We start from the raw sequence: 20268 nt of genomic DNA on the forward strand, positions 1-20268 counted from the left end.
TCGGCACTCCAGCTGTGGTGCAACTACAAATCCCATTATGCCTCTGCCTCTAGGAGTCATGCCTATGATTGTCAGGGTCTTGCAATGTCTCATGGGACTTGTAGTTTCATCACAGCTGGAGGGCCAAGGTTGCCAACCCCTGCTCTACACCAGGCAGACAGGAAGTGTTAGCAGATAAAGTATACTGTTTTTGGACACACATCCTCACTGGCTGCAGTAGAGTCTGGTGTATACCCTAAGCAAAATATATGTGGAAAGCATCATGTGGAAATTTCTATTCTCTGACTCCTACACTGCATACCAGTTCTAACTCAGTTATGCCACTCACTGAAGCCATCATTGATGTCACCTGCAAACTGTCCTAGAAATAGCAAACACACCAACACCTCCTTGCTGCTCTGTATGACCCATATGGTGGTGCAGTTAGCTACTGCTGACCTTTTTCTTAATTACTTAGTTACTTGTAAATTAAAAAAGGATTTTAGTATAAAAAAAGTTCCTGTTTGATTGGAAGTCATACCTGTAGTAATACAGAAGTGCCATCAACTTCAATTTTTGTAAGCAACAAGAATATCTTAGTCTCACTACTGTTTGTTATAGTTGTAAATTAAGTTCAGGAGTATATACATACATATATATATATATATATATATATATATATATATATATATATATATATATGAATACTCAAACAAATTTCCCCACTAGGGCTTTACACAGCACTGTCAATCTAAGGGGCTTTGTAAACCGACTTCAAAACGGCTTCTCTCCCAATACGTTAAAAACAATGCAAAAGAAACTTGAAGCAGGTCAAATGCAGGCCAGAAAGAGGTCAGTTGAAGATCAGATGCACCTGTTAATGAATTCTTAACAATCTCTCTATGTTTCAAGCTGATTTCAAACAAACACTGTATTTGCTCTTTGACACAAAGCCAAAGCCCAACGCTATGGTCATTAAGCTGTGAACAACCACAACACTACCTGCCTTGAGTTTGCATGTTTTCTTGTGTCTGTGTGGGTTTCCTCAAGGTACCCCAGTTTCCTCCCACACTCCAAAGATTTTTAATTGGCTCCTATCTAAAATTGGCCCTAGTATGTGAATGTATGAATGTGAGTTAGGGACCTTAGATTGTAAGCTCCTTGAGGGCAGAGATTGATGTGAATTTACAATATATGTGTAAAGTGATGTAATAAATAAAAAAATAAAACAGCAGACAAATGACTTCATCAGTTTACTGTTCCTTTTTCACTGTCCGGTCACAAACTAGGGAAGGATAATTGACTTAAAAAGTGTAACTTCAGCAGTGCTTTTTTCCCTGTACTCACTTATTTGATGGGGATAATCATTACAAAGCTTTCATGTGGTAAGAGTGTTAAAAAGTGTATTTGTTTGATAATTGCAGCTATAAGAGTAATGTGTGCAGCAAACAATTAAGATTTATCATTTAAACTGAGGTTCTGCTTGAAGAGAAAAATTTCACAGCCATTTCTCCTGAGCCTGACAAATCTTCCTTTGCTCACAGAAACTGGATGGTGATACAATTTTCTCATACACCACTAGGAGTCACTTTATCCCCATAAATCTTTAGATTCATACAAACCTGAGAATGAATACATTGACAATACAAGTAAAATATAAAGAAATAGATTCACAAAGATAATATTAATTTCTAAGTTTGTTCTATTGTATCACTTGGAGACAGCTATAAAGTATGTAAAGAACAGGCGCATAACATGGTGAATATGTGTTTGAGTCATTAGTGAATAACAAAGTCTAATTTGGCATGCAGTGGCAATTTGGCAGCATTCTCCTGTGTAGTCCTGATCTCCCAATTCGCTGACAACATCTCTCCATGGGATCCCCTTCTGGGACCTGCAATCTTCTTTAACATCTCTCAAAATGTCACAGGCAATTATGGGGACAACAAATAAAACACAGATGCAGGCTGAAGGTCACAGAATTGTATCCCATAAAAACAAAGGATTGGTACTACCCAAAAAAAGGAGAGAAGGGTTTGACTCCTTGTTTGTTTATAGCTGTTTGTGAGATTTCCACTTCATTTCTGTTACTCTGAGACCAGGAAAGGAAATCAGGGGCTCAGGTTACACCAAAACATGAACACGCCGACACAAATAAAAACCTCACAGAGGCTGTCTTTCCTCAACTCTCGTAGAATAAAAGGTTTTTGCTGCGGACTCTGTCCCCTTTGGAGAGATTTCCTATCACTTCTTATCCCTCTGACACAGAGGGTTTTAATTTATTCCTATATACATTCATTTTGTATTTTACATTTTTGGGTATTTGAGCCTGTCTTTATATTGCTATTAACAGTCCGTGTCATTTCCCTTTGTCAGCCTATTTAAACAAAAGTTCAATAGGTTTTGCAGCTGTCATTTATCTTTTCCCTCATTTGCAGATTTAAATAAATAGCATTGTTTGTGGCAAGACATTGACAAAGGGACTGGTCCCTGAAACATGTTTGTCCGCCCACTCAACCTTCTGACTTTGGTCTCTTCCAGCATTTCAGAGAGAAACGCTGACAGGGGTCTGTACCCCTGGAGGTCTGGCATTCCACCTCCTGGCCCAGCAGTCCTACATCTCATACTGCTGTTGAGTGGATCTCCCACTCACCTTGCTGTTCTGAGTCCTTGTGAAGTCCAACTCACCGAGCGGGGCAGAGGGCTCTGTGCACATCCCGCCATCAAGCTCAGCGGTCCCTGGACCCTGTCTGCTGTTTACAGCTTCACTATTTCACCTCTGAAGTGCTTCCCAGACACTGTTATATAAGTCTTCCAGTGGGATTTTTATAAACCGACTTTTTTCTTGATCCAGCGCCCTGGTTATTTGTGTACACATAGGGTTTGATTTACTAAAACTGGAGAGTGCAAAATGTGGTGCAGCTCTGCATGGTAGTCACTCTGTGTAAAACTATATAACAGTTATTGCTAGTTGAGTTGAGCTTTATGCAGGCCATAAATGGTGAAAATGTCTTTCCTGAAACCGCAGCAGAAGGCAGTGATTATTGCTAGCGGCTATAGCAGCCACTAGTGATAATCGCAAGTAAATTCGGTAGGCTGTTTGTACTCGATCAACTTGGTACATTCAGCCTGCCCACACACGATTTAAATTGTCTATTGCCGGCCTTAACTACTTACCGCAAACCGCCGTCATTGTACGTCAGATAGCTGCCATAACCCCGGTATTTTCTTCAATGGTGGGTGGTCCTCATTCAGATAAAAGTGGTCTCCGCCGCGAGATCACTTTTATCGGCTGCAAGAGAGGTGTCCCCCGCCACGTCCGAGACGATCCGATCCTATCTCCTCAGTAGCATGGAGCCGAGTGAAGGAAAGATGGCCCCCACTCGGCTCCATAACATTGGATGACGGAAGCGACGTCAAACATCACTTCCGCCCAATGGTCTTAAAGAGGATTTTATTATTTTTTTAATTGCATTTAAGTGTAAATGTGAGATCTGAGGTCTTTTTGACATTAAAGAGGTCCTGTCATGCTTTTTTACTATTACAAGGGATGTTTAAATTCCTTGTAATAGGAATAAAAGTGACCCATTTTTTTTTTTAAAGGACAGTGTAAAAAAGAAAAAAAAATTTAAATAAAAAAGAAAAACGTTTTTTTTCTTAAAGCACCCCGTCTCGCCAAGCTCGCGCACAGAAGCAAATGCATACGTATATGAAAACGGTATTCAAACCACGCATGTGAGGTATCGCCACGATCATTAGAGCAAGAGCAATAATTCTAGCAAAAGAATAAATAACAAAGTGAGTGCAGCGCTAATATTGATATAAAAATAATTGTGATATCATTGTAATAATAAAAATATTTGAATAATCAATAAAGAGGTGATAAATACAATAAAACAGTTGAATTGATAATAAGTGAAACCAAAAATAACTTGATTACTAAAAAAAGAAAAGAATATTCAAAAAAGAAAAAATGAAAAAAGAAAACTAAAGCAACATCCCGTAGTGATCAATGAGAAAGTCTGTGTATAATTAGCGTCCAGAGGAAGAGAGATGAATTGCAGGAGAAAAAAGTTGTGACACCATCTTCCCAAAACAAGTCAAACGTGTGTTCAGGTCAACACCCAAGTGTGAGGTAGTTTGCTTACCAAAAAGCCGTGACTGCTGATAGCAGTCTTGCCCAGCACAGGGAATTAACAGTCTCCCCAAAACTTATAGGTATCCAGACCAGCCGATGTTCTATTGTTACTTAAAGATAAAAAATAAAATCTCCCATGGTGCAGTATATCAATTCAGATAATTTAATAAAAGAAGAGTTTGTCACATAAAAACTGTAGCATCTCTATTAGCTTCTCCCTATTTCCTAGAGCGTTCGTCTCACCACCGTCATGGAAGGATAGTGTAATGATGTCACCGTCGGAGGCTCCACCCTACGCGTTTCGTCATGAGTGGACGTCTTCTGGGGATTGGCCGAATGGATGTGTCATCACTACGGATGGTTTATATATGCCTACAGCGCCATTTTGACTACTGGCAGCTGGGGCTAAATAATAGACAAAGTGTAGCAGCTCCTCCATTTTAAGTATTGGCTACTAATGGAAATAGGGGGATATAGAGACTAAATAGCAACGCTATCTAGTGGCAAAAGGAAAACCATATATAACTAAAAATGAATGGCGAACACAAAGGGAAGGAAGAGGGGAAGCATTAGGATATTAATAGCGACGCCGTCGGCTTGATACAAACATGGCAACGATGATCTAAACTGCTAAACAATATTAGCAAGCTCCTGATATAACAATATTTAATAAAATTGTGCATAAAGATACTTTTAAAATAGATTAAATAGATATAATTTAATCTATAAAAAATTATAATAAAAAACAAATTTAAAAATAATTAAGGACAATATTAAAGGGGACAGATTCAAGAATTATTGATAAAGCAATTTATATCCCAATCTACATTGAGCCCAAAAGGTACAAAACTTTTCATACTAAAAATCCATCTGGTTTAAAGTCTTGTAATGGTTCTGACCATATTCGTTCCCCTCCAATGTGGGCGGATGGTATCGAGGGCCATAAACAATGTTCCTTTTAATTGTCGGTCATGATATTTATTATTATGTTTTTTAAAACCTTGTTTAATGTTACCCACATGTTCAGCTAATCGTACATATAGTTCTCTTTTAGTACGACCTATGTACTGTTTTGAACATGGGCATTGAATCATATAAACTAGTAATTGTGTAGAACAAGTTATGAATGACTCGATATCATACGCTTTGTTAGTCACAATGGATTGGAAGGCCTCACATTTACGCCCTCTAAAGGCATTAATCTGGCAAATACTACATCTACGGCATGGGAAAAATCCCTTCATAGACTAAAAAAAAGGACACCGTCTTAGGGGGTCTATAACATTAGGGGCGATATTGTGTCTCAAAGATGGAGCGCCCCTATATATTAAGACCGGCTGTTCTGGAATGACTGGGCCAAGAACCCTATCATTTCGTAATACGCCCCAATGCTATTTGAGCATTTTTTTAATGGAGAAATGCTGGTTAGAATAACGAGTAACCATCGACCACCCAAAATTTGTCAGATGTCGTATGGTTTTCTCTCCTCCCACTGAGAATATTACTCCTATCCATAGCTGTAACATTAGCAATAGTTTCATCAATTTCACATTCTTGATAGCCTTTACTTAAGAATCTGTTTCAAAACTACTGCTTGCTGGTAGAAGTCAGAAATTTCAGTACAGAACCACTGCCACAGGTTCTATCTAAGATGTATACCTTATTGAATACACTTCCCCAACCACCCAGTTTACCATGCATCACAAAGTGGGAAACAGACCTTCAACGTTCTTTTACAGCAGTCCAGAAACAAAACATGATTGGTCTCTCCCTTAATTCCTCAATATGCACTAAAATACAGGAGATGAATTACAAGATCCTGTACGAGGTGGTACTTAACACCTAGTCGATTACATATCATGTTCCCAGACACGTCAAAATATTGCTGGCGATGTCATGAGGAGGAAGGAACGATATTACACATGTTTTGGTCGTGTTCTAGACTGACAACTTTCTGCACTGCAGTTCGTACCATATCCAAAAATTTCACTGATTTTGAGATCCCGAACGACCCGGCATTTTTTCTACTTCACATATCTACCATACCGCTTAAAACTTATAAAAAATCCTTATTGCGCCACCTAACAAATGCAGCCAAGTCCTGCATTCCCATGCTGTGGAAGCAACAATCTCCGCCAACCACATCATTGTGGTTATGGAAAGTAGAAGACATAAACAGAATGGAGGATCTTATAGTGACGACCCAAGATAGGCAAGAAACTTACAAGAAAACTTGGACTCTTTGTAATATATTTAGGTATTCAGAAGAAGGTAAACTCCTCTTTGACAATACAGGGTGACTTACTTAACTAAATGCCTCCGCCCCCCCCCACCCCTCCAATCTTTCCCTTCCCAACTCCCCCCCCCCCCACCCTCCCCCCTCTCTTTTTTCTTTCCTTTTTATTACTGGCTTTTCTATCTCTCTCTCTCCTTCTCTGGCTGCGGCCTCCTGACAGATGTGTTCAAGCTCTCATATGGTAGACTTGATGGTCAACTGAAGATATAGACCGCTGGTCTCTAAATGTATTTATAGAATTTGAGGCTCTGCTACAGAATAACAAAGGAAACACATACATTTTTGTAAAATATTATAAGAAGAACTTATCCTGCAAGCCTTCATGTATAATATGTACTGTTAAGATATAATGTCGGGAGGCTGCGACCCCCTCTGTCATGTACCGTTGTGGTATTTTGTGGGCTCTGCCCTCTTCTTGGAAACTAATAAAATATATATTTGAAAAAAAAAAAAAAGAAATTTCAGTACAGTTCTGCCTGATATGCTGAAACTGTCTTTTGGGGACAGCAGCTAGCCATGATTTATGATGACAGCTGGTTAAAGGAATAAAAGCATTGCGGTCAGTCTCTTTAAAGTGAGTACTAGTAAGGAGACAACCATCTTTAACCATAATATTCAAATCCAGAAAATGGATACGTGTCTGGCTTGCCTCATATTGCAGAGATGCCCTTGTCATTCTGATTTAATTTCAGAAAGAACGCTTCAAGGGAGGGCAGATCCCCCTCCCATACAATAAACACGTCATCGATATATCTTTTCCATAGCCGCAGCTCTCTCGGGGGGTTGTTATCTATACATTCCTGTTCCCACCGGGCCATGAATAAGTTTGCTGGACTTGGAGAAAACTTAGCCCCCATTGCTACACCACAGGTTTGCAGAAAAAATTCTCCACCAAACCAGAAGTAATTGTGGCTTGTTGCAAAACGCAGGAGTTCCATAACAAAATCTCTCTGCAAAGAAGATAGAGATGAATCTTGTTGTAGATAAAACTCTATCGCTTCAAAGCCATGTTGATGGGATATATTGGTATTAAAGGGGGCTACATCAGCCGTCGCTAAAATGCAACCTTCCTTCCAATGATATCCGTCCAATATATTTAAAACTTGTGTGGTGTTGTAATATGTTGTAATGTTCACCGATTTATGTGGGACATTGTTGTGTGTATGTACACATGCAGTCAATGTTGACCAGGCCAGAATGACAATGACAGAATGGTTGATTTGTTCAACTGAATTTTAACAGCTGAAGACTCTTTGATGTGTTAATCTTATGCAAGTCTATTTGAACATCTCAAAGGGTATTCAGGTGGTATCTCTTGATCTAATCTAATTACATATATCTAAAGGGAACTTGTTGATGTTGATATGCGGGAGTGCAAATTGGGGTGGTTCACGGCTGTTCACGGCTGGGGGTTGTTGTCTGTTTGATAGACTAAAGCTTATCAAAGTCCTAAATTGAAACGGCCAATCAAATTGCTCAGCCATTCAATGCCTGGTGAATATAACACGGCATTCAGTCTATAGGTAAGTGAGGCTTGTCTGTGTATGAGGTGAGGCTTGTCTGTGTATGGGTTAGGCTTGTCTGTGTATGGCTGGGAACACACAGGCCTAGGAATATGGGTCTCTGAATTATATCTACTCTGTCGGATGTTTTTGTCATCTGTGGACTTTGGACTTTGTTCTGTGTTGGAAGTCATTAAAGTGCATCTCTCTGGAAGAATTGGGTTGCTGCGGAAGAGTACTTACATCATCATCATTATAATACCGAAATATTAATTAACTATCTACCCACTCTACATCATATCACCCAAAATATATTAATATACCCGATCACTACATGTGGTATCCCTCAAATAAGCAGGAGTAGTGGCCACCAATGGTTGAAGAAAACTGTCCACATATTTGCCAATCCTCGCAGTTATAGACTCTGGCGTGGCACAGATGCGGCATAGACTCCGTAACTGCGAGAATTGGCAAATATGTGGACAGTTTTCTTCAACCATTGGTGGCCTCTACTCCTGCTTATTTGCGGGATACCACACACGTTTTAAATATATTGGACGAATATCATTAGAAGGAAGGTTGCATTTTAGCGTCGGCTGATGTAGCCTCCTTGTATACCAATATATCCCATCAACATGGCTTTGAAGCGGTAGAGTTTTATCCACAAACTGTTAACCTGAACACGTTTGACTTGTTTTGGGAAGATGGTGTCACAACTTTTTTCTCCTGCAATTCATTTCTCTTCCTCTGGAGGCTAATTATACACGGACTTTCTCATTGGTCACTATGGGACGTTGCTTTAGTTTTCTTTTTTCATTTTTTAATATTTTTTTCTTTTTTAGTAATCAAGTTATTTTTGGTTTCACTTATTATCAATTCAACTGTTTTATTGTATTTATCACCTCTTTATTGAGTATTCAAATATTTTTATTGTCACAATAATAACACAATTATTTTTATATCAATATTAGCGCTGCACTCACTTTGTTATTTATTCTATTGGAAGTTTTTATCTTTCACAATATATAAAAAAAATTGGGCTAACTTTACTGTTGTCTTATTTTTTTAATTAAAAAAAGTGTATGTTTTCCAAGCAGATTGCGCTTGTAAGACCGCTGCACAAATACGGTGTGACATAAATTATTGCAACGACCGCCATTTTATTCTCTAGGGTGCCTGAAAAAAAAAATCATGTTTGGGGGTTCGAAGTAATTTTCTAGCAAAAAAAATTATTTTAACTTGTAAACAACAAGTTTGAAAAATAGGCCTGGTCCTTAAGTGGTTAATCTACTAACCTACCCCACTTCCAATATGCATCTTTATAAGTAATGGGTAGCTCATCTTTTAGATACAAAGCAATAATAATGATAATACTTTGGTCTGGGTGAAAAATTGAATGTAAAGGCAGGGGAGGTTCTCTACTTTACAATCAATTATATTTATCCTCACTTTACAAATGCAGTTTAGACACAAATCAACATTTCCATGTACTGCTCCTTCTTTTCATTTACAGTATAGTATGTATGATTCAACAGTCATTTTCAGCATCATAGACTGGAGTTTCACTGTGATATTTCTGAGTACATTTCAACACAATATGACTTTTGGATGCAGAAACACAACTAGAACTACCCAAGTGCTGGCTGAAAAAAGCCACACAGGTCAGAGCCTAGGGAGGCAAAACTATAGGGATTGGCAGACTGCCCAGCACCGTTAACACTGCACATTTCTTGTTATTTTCAACTGCAGTACACTATAATGCTTTCTGCTGTATGGTATTGGGGTTTTATCAAGAATGGGTCATGTCATTTCTTATCAACAACTTGTAAAAGATTTTTTTTGTTCCTTAATTATTTTAACTACTTCCATTCCAGGTGAATTCTGACATTTATTTTATACATGTAAAAATCAGCATTTTTTGCTAGAAAATTACTCGGAACCCCCAAACATTATATATATATATATATATATATATATATATATATATATCCCAAAAAAATAAAATGGATTATGTTGCAATTTATGTCACACGATATCTGCGTAGCAGTTTATCAAAATCCTGGACAGCCGCACTCAAAAGCAATCTTCGACCTTCATTTAATAATGTTCATAAAAATACATGTCACAGCAGCAAGATGCAAGGAAGCTGACGCGTTTCACACTGTAGTCAGTGCTTAGTCATATGACTAAGCACTGACTACAGTGTGAAACGCGTCAGTTCCTTGCATCTTGCTGCTGTGATATGTATTTTTATGAACATTATTAAATAAAGGTAGAAGATTGCTTTTGAGTGCGGCTGTCCAGGATTTTCTCTTACTACCTCACTTGCTCCGCCACTCAGGAGAAGCCCTGTATTTTTTTCAATGAATACAAGCAAGTCTTCCTCTGATTGGCCAAGGTGGAGGGGCAGACAGAGGAAGCTTTGTATTCATTGAAAAAAATTCAAGGCTTTTCCTGAGTGGCAGAGGTGCCGCGGGAAGCAGCGCTCTTTATTTAGTACACAGAGGAGAAATTGCTGATGCCCCTACCGGAAGAGGAGGGCGCTTCATGTACTTAGCATAGGCTAGAACAGAAAATTACAGAGTCACTATTGGCCATAGGGTGATGACATCTGCATAATTCATTTAAGCCAAGATGGCCAAAATTAAGTGTTTAACATAATGACATTCCTAAAGTTCTTCTTAAAAAAAAAAATGTTACCGCTTACACTTAAGCATAAAAACTGATGACTAGTTGCGATAGGTTGATGCACATGACAAACAGAACGTTTTGCACACACAAGAAGTTTAGTCAACTAACATATACATTTTTAACCTGAAAAGCAGAGCTTCATTTAACAACAGAATCTGCATTTTGTTCTATATCCATGCCTCTTAAGTTATTTATGAGGGACATAAAAATGTCTCTAGTACTCATGCCCTAATGGTAACAAAATTTTCCATCCACATGTGACTTAAGTTCCTGGGTTTTAAATTAAGACCGGAAACTATTGTGGTTTTTCATCAATATGCCAAAAATTCCACCCAGCTCTATTCCTCTACACAAATGGCACAGCATCTCCTCCTTTCCCTTTTCCATGCAGCCATAATGACCATGGAGGAGCTTGTGTTACACACCGAATGACTACCACACATGTGATCTCCTCTTCCACTGACAGATGTCTGGAACCATACAGTAAATAGAAATCCAAGCCACAAAAGCCTGTAACTTTTTATTTGACTCTGAGGCAGTTTTATGGTTTGTAATTATTTTGCAGTGGTTGTCATATATTTGGTTGTGTAATCACACTCTTACTTGCAGGGATTGTTATGTGGAATTTTCTTGGTCCAATTACTGAGAACACAAGTCACAGCTAACCACAAGTATGTGGACCTCTTGCTGCCACTTAAATCTTGCTCTAATTTGTGAATTCATCCATGAACCATTCTACATGTTCAATAACAGATGAACGGTGCCTGTAGAGTGTATAGAGTAGAATAATTCAATAATATAATAATTCAATAATATAAGAACAGTCATTCCCAAAGCTTATAAGTGATGTTTCTTCTTTTTTTTTTGTAGAATTATTCATATTTGGTGAAATGAATAGACCTCCTAAAATAATACATCAATCCTAGATATATATTTTTAGCTGACTGCCAACAATGTGTACAAATTCACAACACTGGCAGTTGGTCTGATCTATTTGAAACTTGCAACCATCAGAGGTTTTTTGAAAATTATTTTTTTTATTGATTTTTGAAATATAAAATAAATACATCGGAAACAAAAAAAAAACAGTCTCAGGACCAAACTGCTATAAACAATACCCACTCCCCCACCCATCCCTCTCTGCGCAATATCATTCCCACTCAGCATTAAAGTAGTGTGTACTAGTGAAAAATACAATGGTTACATCAATATACCATGGTAGAACTCTCCTAACCCCCAACAATTATATCCCCTAACCGTATGAAAGCAACATGGAATGATCACAAATAAGAGCAGTGTATTTTTAAGTCAGAGGAATATACATGGGACATCGGTCCTTGCCAAGGTCTGCATCACTGCTCAAAAAAGAGCAAGACTAGCCATTTGTCTCAGATACAGATGTTCAACTACCTCAGACCTTTCCAATTTTTTGGGGATAACCCTTATTCAAATATGTAGCTTTAAAGAACGGCAGTGCAGTATCCACTAGTCCTTTCCAAAACTGTAATGTAGGAGCCAGGGGTTTTTTCCAATGTAATATGATTGCTTTACGAGCATAATATAGCAGTACGGGCCACCGTGGCAGCAAGCCCTTGTACCAGCCCCAACATACATACTAGGATGGTCAACAGAATTGGAAGAGCAGTGACCTCCATTACCTTTTAATATTGTTGAATCAAAGGACAATGCTGAAAGATATGGGAAAAAATCGACTTGGGAAAAAGTACATCGTCAGCATTCTGCTGTAGGGGACTTGGAAATACCCACTAATTTGACAGCCGTTTAATAGATGTATGATGGAGAAATTTGTACTGGATCAAACGATCTCTCGCAGACATTAAACGTTGAAATGGATAGTCCCACAAATCGTCCTAATCATTTCCTGTAAATCAGGTACATCAACCACCCATTTCTCTCTACAATAATCAACTGAAAGTGGTCTGATTGGAAACATTTCTTTTGTACACTTCAGACAAAGGCTTTACCAACGCATCAGCAAACAATAGCCTTTCTAATAGTGGGGGATGAGTAGCCAAAATGAGCAAGCCTGAGTGCGACACAAAGGGGTGATGTAATTGTAAGTACCTAAAAAAGTACCAACAGGACAGTGCAAATTTGCTCTTTAATTGATCAAAAGTTAAAAACTTACTTACATCTCCAATTGTTTTTAATCCCCAAATGGCTCACAGCGCTAGATCGGGGACAGTTCTTAAACAAGGAGATTGTGGGTTTAGCCACCAAGTCGAATAGGCTGAAACCCTAGTCCCCATCCAAGATAAAAGTTTGTGGGCCTGCCCCCATGCCCTCATAGTAGTTTTCATTGCACCAGTGGTACGTTATGGTGCATGAGGCCCCTGTAAATCAGGAATTTTAAACCTTCGTTAAGATTCCACTAGTGCAGCCTCTAATATTGTAGCAGCATCACTGCCATCTCCAATCAACCACCTACAAGCAAAGACAATTTGATTTGCCAAATAACATTTATGGAAATCAGGAAGCGGCCAAGCCCTCCTGACTCATATTTTCCTGCAAGGCCCTGATCCCTATCTGAGGGTGAGATGACAGCTCTTAATTTTTAGAAGATTAACCTTCTCAAGTATAGACAACAGCAAGTTTTTCCAGGCCTCAATTTTTTTGTCTCAACATATTAAGAGGCAGAATATTTAGGGCCATTTAGTCTAGATCTTTTGATGTGATTTGTACCCCCAAATAGGTCAGCCTGGATACCCATTGCAAAGGGAAATCAGGGTCTGCCCTTCTTATAGTCCTAGTATTAAAGATGGAGGGCTTAGTCCAGTTGACTTTCAGACCAGAGTAGCAGGCAAAATCATCTAGAATCCAAAGTACTGCATATAGCGAGGGACCCAGATCTTTAAAAAAAATAAGTAAGTCATCGGCATATAGGGTCAAACATCTATGAATATCACCCACCTCTAATGCCTTCACCTCGTTTGAGGAACGAATTGCAATCGCCATAGGCCTAGGGCAGCCTTTTTGAATTTAGAAATAGGGGGAGAGTGTATGACTGATTTTTATAGCTGCTCTTGGTTGGTTATAAAGTGTGGCAATCCAGCATAGAAATGTTGTCCCAAAACACATGATAAAGTACCCTCCTTATAAATCTTCAGTTGACAGTGTTGAAGGCTTGCTTCCACATGTATTTTTAAATGTATGCAACTGTTTTTAACCTGAGTAGTTGAAACGTATAACTAAGGGCTCATTTATATAGCGTAAATTCCAAGGTATTTCCCCATCGAGGAGCCCACAGAAGTACATGCAGGTAGTTGCATAAGCAAATAAATGTACAGCGGCGTACAACTCTGGATGCAAATTTAAGTGTTCAGATTGTACACAGTACGCATATGTTTGTTTGAAGCAGATACTTGCATGTGCACATGTATAGCCGTGTACATCCACTGACTTGTACGCATGGCTGTACGCAGTATCTGGGGACTACCTGGCGGGGAAATATGCTGAAATTTAGGCTTTATTATATATGACAATAACGTTTTTATTTTGCTGACTAACTTGAAAGTGTGCTGGGGATTCCCTTTACAAATTCACAGACACGCGGATCATTTAGGCCAAATGACTGTTAGGGCTCATTCGCACGTGTGGTTTGGGGGCGATAAACCTTTAGCTGAAAATGCAGCGGCCAGGGTTGTACGCATGCTGCGGCAGGAAATATACCCCTGTCACGTTCGATGGGCACAACTGCTGCTGCATTTACAACGGTTAAAGCAGGTGAAGAGGAGGTGACATATCGCCTTTTCACCACCTATCAAATGCAGGAGCGGTAGTTCTTGCTGCTAGTGTGAATGAGCTTTATAATGGTATATCTGTACTCCTCATAATGTATACTCTTACCTCTGTATAAAGGAGTTGTTGACCCCTCTGTGATCCAAATCATGGCTCAAAGTTGCAATCATCAAAGATAAAATCTCCAGATCATTTAGTTTACTCTAAAGGAAATAATAAGTATTAATAAAAATGAACAAATGTTTCAAATCAGTGTTAAAAAGAAAAAGGGGAAATCAAAATACAACTCGTAGTCCTTCCTGAAAGATCAATGAAATGTAACATTTTCATTCTAAATCTAGCATGTGCAAAATAACTGAAGCACTTCAAAATCCCAGATTTGGAAAGTATTCTAATAGTGAAGATGGCATTTTTTTAACAGGTTTCGGTGGCCTGGCGGATTCTGCACTAGATGATGTTCTTTAGCTAAGGTGGAATGCGACACATCAAACATCAGATGGATTTCTTGAGAACATGCTTTGTTCGTCTTTCCTCTCATTAGGCGGTGGTGAGGTCAACATCTCATCGAAGAAAGGACTTTAAACTGATTTTTTTTTCTACTAAAAAGCTGAATTTCAGGCTAACAGCTAAATAAACAAATGAAATACATAGAGTTATTTCATCTGTCAAAGGATATGTATTCCTGTCCATTTATTCCTAAAATGTACACAGCACAGCCAGCCTGAAGACCTAACCTTTTTCTACTGCAGATAACTAATATAACAAAAAAGAAGAAAGGTGGGACTTTGTATGAAGCAGACATCCCTGGAGATAACTCGATATAGATAAGATGGAGGGTACTTGGTACAATAGAACTATGAACATTACATGACAGCATTGTACAACAACAATTGGCAGTCACTGGTTTATTGATATATATAAAATATGACAATAATAATAATAACATGATAAAATAATGGCATAGTAAGTTCATAATGTAAAACATTATAAAGAACCACGTTCACTGGGATATATAAAATATGACAATGATAATAACATAATATACTAGTAACATATTGAGTTCATAATGTACACATTGTACAGAACCAATTTCATTAAAGTGTGTCCCCATGGTAAATAGCTGTGTCTCTAATTCATTGGTACAATCCAATTGGTAGATATGGTAATTGATAGTATTACAAAATAAAGGCGAGGGAGCATCTATTGGCTCAATGCGTTTTGTGGTGACTACCACTCTTCAGGAGCAAGTATGGGGTAGATGTTTATAAGTATTGAAACACATAATTAATTTGTAAAAAATAAAATGATAAGTCTTTGTATAGGGAGAGGAGGGGGGGGAGAAAACCCTAGTTACCAGGGCTACTTACAGATATGCCAATGAGACTGGGTACAGGCCTGGAGGGCCGGAGGCCGATGCTGTTGATTCCATCTGACGTCCTCCACGAGGGAATTTGGCGCCAGACGGGGGTTGGCTCCTACCGCTCTGCGTTTCGGCACCATCTCCTCTTACTGGCCATTAGCGTTTCGTTGGTGGACACCCATGACCTAATTGGAGTATTTATACTCCTTCCAGTCGATTCATACCCTCCAACACAGGGCATGATTCTCCCATGGCAATGGTGCACTATTGGACCCCATTATCCTCACTGTATTCCAGGTAATCCAATTGGCTTCCCTTACCCCTCCCTTTTCACTTTTTTCACAATCACTTTTTGTCCCAATCCCTCCTTATCTTTGGTTTCATTACCTCAGCTTTGGGGGTTAGTTGATACTTCTAACTTTTTAATTTACTTTGCTATCACATTGAGGGCCATTATGTTACACCTAATATCCTGCACTCTAGGTTACCCTCTGTGTTATTTCCTCATCATTGATGGTCCTTGCACCAATAATTCTTATTTTTATATACAGTATTTTTAATTTTTTACTATTTTTTAATTACTAGTCACCCATTGTAATACATCCACTGTCATATCTTATATTTTACCATATACCTCCTTCTTTATAGATGGTTACATTTTTGTGGATCATATCCTCTTTTTCTACCCATTGGGGGCCAATCCCTGGGAACTATTGTCTCTCCCTGGTTATCCATCCACGGTCAGGTTCATCCACCTCAGCTCCCGGGACTGATGTTATTTCTGGTCGGCCTCCTGTACCCAGTCTCATTGGCATATCTGTAAGTAGCCCTGGTAACTAGGGTTTTCCCCCTCCTCTCCCTATACAAAGACTTATTTATTTTATTTATTTATTTCAGGTACTTATATAGCGCCGTCAATTTACGCAGCGCTTTACATATACATTGTACATTCACATCAGTCCCTACCCTCAAGGAGCTTACAATTTAAGGTCCCTAACACACATTCATACATACTAGGGGCAATTTAGACAGGATCCAATTAACCTACCAGCATGTCTTTGGAGTGTGGGATGAAACCGGAGTACCCGGAGGAAACCCACGCAGGCACAGGGAGAACATGCAAACTCCAGGCAGGTAGTGTCGTGGTTGGGATACGAACCAGCGACCGTTCTTACTGCTACGCGAGAGTGCTACCCACTACACCACTGTGCCGCCCCGTATTATTTTATTTATTACAAATTAATTATGTGTTTCAATACTTATAGACACCTACCCCATACTTGCTCCTGAAAAGTGGTAGTTGCCACGAAACGCGTTGAGCCAATAGATGCTCCCTCGCCTTTATTTTGTAATACTATAAATTACCATATCTACCAATTGGATTGTACCAATGAATTAGAGACACAGCTATTTACCATGGGGACACGCTTTAATGAACTTGGTTCTTTACAATGTGTACATTATGAACTCAATATGTTACTAGTATATTATGTTATCATTATCATTGTCATATTTTATATATCCCAATGAACTTGATTCTTTATAATGTTTTACATTATGAACTTACTATGCCATTATTTTATCATGTTATTATTATTATTGTCATATTTTATATATATCAATAAACCAGTGACTGCCAATTGTTGTTGTACAATGCTGTCATGTAATATTCATAGTTCTATTGTACAAGTACCCTCCATATTTATCTATATCATGTTATCTCCAGGGATGCATGCTTCATACAAAGTCCCACCTTTCTTCTTTTTTATCAAATAATAGGGATGGAGGCGCTTGGCAGTATATGCCCTGCGCTCTCATATAAAGTCCCAACTGGTTGTTTTAGTTTTTATCTAACTAATATAACAAGGCTGTGTCTACCCCTGACCTGTGACTGGACAGCGAGGGAGACGCAGCAGACTGATTAGCTCATCTTTCTGTCACTCAATTCTCTCCTCCTGTTAGCATACTTCTTTTTAGCACATGCCTGGCTATCTCCTTGTGCTGCTTCTCCCTCTCCCAGTCAGAGTTCTGCCATACAGGGGATTGGAGGAGGCTGATACCAGGTCAGATTCAGGTACTTACACTAGTTTATATTAAAAATGGACATAATGATTTTTTTACTATACACCTGCCTTTGTGAACCATTTTTCTTTGCTTGGAGTTTAGCTTTAAAAGGTGAGTCTCTTTAAAACTGATATAGCTTTTATAGGATGCAGAAGTATTAAACCACCTGATAATTCACTACTGAAGTTAGGTTCCTGGGTTTGCACTCCTGCTGTGGGTCATTATAAGTGGGGTCCTACTCTCTCTGCTGGATGATTTATTTCATATCATGCAAAGTGTACCAGGGGATGCTGAATGTATATCTGGGCAGGAATACCCAAAGGGGTTGATTTACTAAAACTGCAGAGTGTAAAATCTAGTGCAGCTCTAGAAACCAACCAGCTTCCAGTTCTTTTTTTTTTTTTGTCAAAGCTTAGTGTCCAGTTTTAGTAAATCAATCCTAGTGTGTCTCTGGAAGAATGCCCCTAGTCTCCAACACATCCCCACCTCTCGTAGTTCCTGTAGTCTCTCCTTTCTGCATGTCTGCAGTCTCTGACAGATTTCTGCAGTACTACATTCAGTGAATATTATGTGCGGCTCTTAGGTGATTTCCGGGGTCACACCTCACGTAAACTATATTAGGAAAGTTGACCACCACAGCAGAACTGTACTTTCTAATAAACACCTGTGTGATCAGCCATGTTCTGTATTATTACCTGTCCCTGCTCTAAAGCAATATGTTGGTGTAAAAGGTGACAGCTGTTTTTAGTCATTAACAGCATCTTCAATACCACTTGATGCAATTTCAGTTCAGTACCTGAATCCTGCCAGTCTTCAGTGCAGCGAACATACATTGTGCTGTATTGAAGGCATGTCTCCAGTTGTGATAGGCTACATTCTTCCTATAGTTTTTCTTTACACTTAAAATCCATTTGCAGAGAGTCTGTAATGATATTGGTAGTGCACAACAGTCAATGAATTTTAAAACACTGCACACTAATAAAATTATAAAAATAGGAATACTAAGGAAGGAGCATTTCTTATTGCAAGTAATCAGATTCCCTCTTTTATAATTACATAATAAATTTAGAACATGAAAACTGACATCTGACTGGCTGCCATAGACATCAATCTAAAGTTCTTTTGTCTGCTTTTAGTACATAACTCAGACTAAGTATGTAATGTGATGCATTATTACTAAACAAGATGGAGGCAAACCAAACTGGTGTGGGTGCAATTTGTACTAAGCTGAGCACATTACCTAAAAAATAATGCACCCTCATTCAGGGTAATGGGATGATTTAAAGAAAAACTTCAACCAAAGGTTTAGAACCTCTGTCAGGTTTTTAAGGCTGCCTGTGTTCCCACTGGCTGGATTCATCATATTTGCACTGATAACCACTGTCACCATAGGCTTTTTCCTATGGTATACAAATGTAAAAAAGGTTTTGGCTGGAGTTGCACTGTAAAGCCCAAATTTCGCATACATTTGCTAGAATGGTATGGATGGTTATCTGGAACTGTCCGTTCCACAGGTTATGGAATTGTACTTCATATGCTAATGATAATTATGTAGTTTACATAAAGCTCAACTACAGGAAACATAAAAACCTTTTCTTGCAGTGGTGCGCCCACACTGCAAGGGTTAAGAGCCCTTTCACACTGGGGCCACCCGTGCGTTAGCGGTAAAGCACCGCTAACGCATAGCTTTACCAATGTTTAAGTGCCACTTTTTGGCCACTAGCGGGGCGCTTTTAACTCCAAAGAAGGGGTTAAAAACGCCCGTGTTGCCGGCATTTCCGACGCGCTTTTCAGGCGATTCGGAAGCACTGCTCATTTATTGCAATGGGCAGGGGCGTTTTGGGAAAACGCCACAAAGATCCCGCTTGCAGGACTTTTTGTAACGTCCTGCAAGAAGCACCGCCCTGGTACTCGGGCTTTCACACTCCAGCGGCATGGGATGCAGTTTTCAGGCGATTTACAGGTGTTATTTCTAGCGCTAAAACGCCTGAAAACTGCCTCAGTGTGAAAGGGTTTTAAGTGTTTGTTTCTGTCTAGGAAACAGAAAAGCTCTTTTATTTACCCAATCCCCTGCTACCACAGCAGACAGCACTCCCTTCAGTTCCAGAGTTTGACTGCCCCTTGGCGTTCTCATGTCCAATGCAGGGCTATAGTCCCTGCATTTGATTTGATAATGTTAGAAGACTTTGTACTGCCAGAGCATTTGGGAGTGGAGGATGTGGCCATCGGTCTAGCAGTGCGGAGGATCCTGTGGAGGATCCTGCAGGCGTGGAGGATCAGGTAATTAAAGCTGCTTTACCAAGTCTGCTAGACAGAAATGAGCAGGTACAACCCCACTGCAAGGAAGGATTTTTAGGTTTCCTTGAGTTTAGCTTTAAATAAAATACATAATTATCATTAGCATATTAAGTACCATTCAATAGCCTGTTGAAAAAATAGTTCCAGATAACCATCCATATCACTTTACCAAATGAATGTG

General features: G+C 39.1%; 1 protein-coding gene across 4 annotated transcripts in view; it reads right to left on the minus strand.

The window, feature by feature from the left end:
• The window catches only part of PDE5A (phosphodiesterase 5A), a 267395-nt gene that overhangs the window by 19417 nt on the left and 227710 nt on the right, over window positions 1-20268 (minus strand). For all 4 annotated transcript variants that reach the window (XM_073603315.1, XM_073603298.1, XM_073603307.1 and 1 more), the window contains exons 13-14: window positions 18586-18711; window positions 14474-14568 (exon numbers count right to left, since the gene is read on the minus strand). In XM_073603315.1, coding sequence (XP_073459416.1) covers window positions 14474-14568; window positions 18586-18711 — 221 coding nt within the window. The remainder of the gene's footprint in view (window positions 1-14473; window positions 14569-18585; window positions 18712-20268) is intronic.

The sequence above is a fragment of the Aquarana catesbeiana genome, linkage group LG01 (genome assembly GCF_042186555.1).
Source record: "Aquarana catesbeiana isolate 2022-GZ linkage group LG01, ASM4218655v1, whole genome shotgun sequence".
Taxonomy (NCBI): domain Eukaryota; kingdom Metazoa; phylum Chordata; class Amphibia; order Anura; family Ranidae; genus Aquarana; species Aquarana catesbeiana.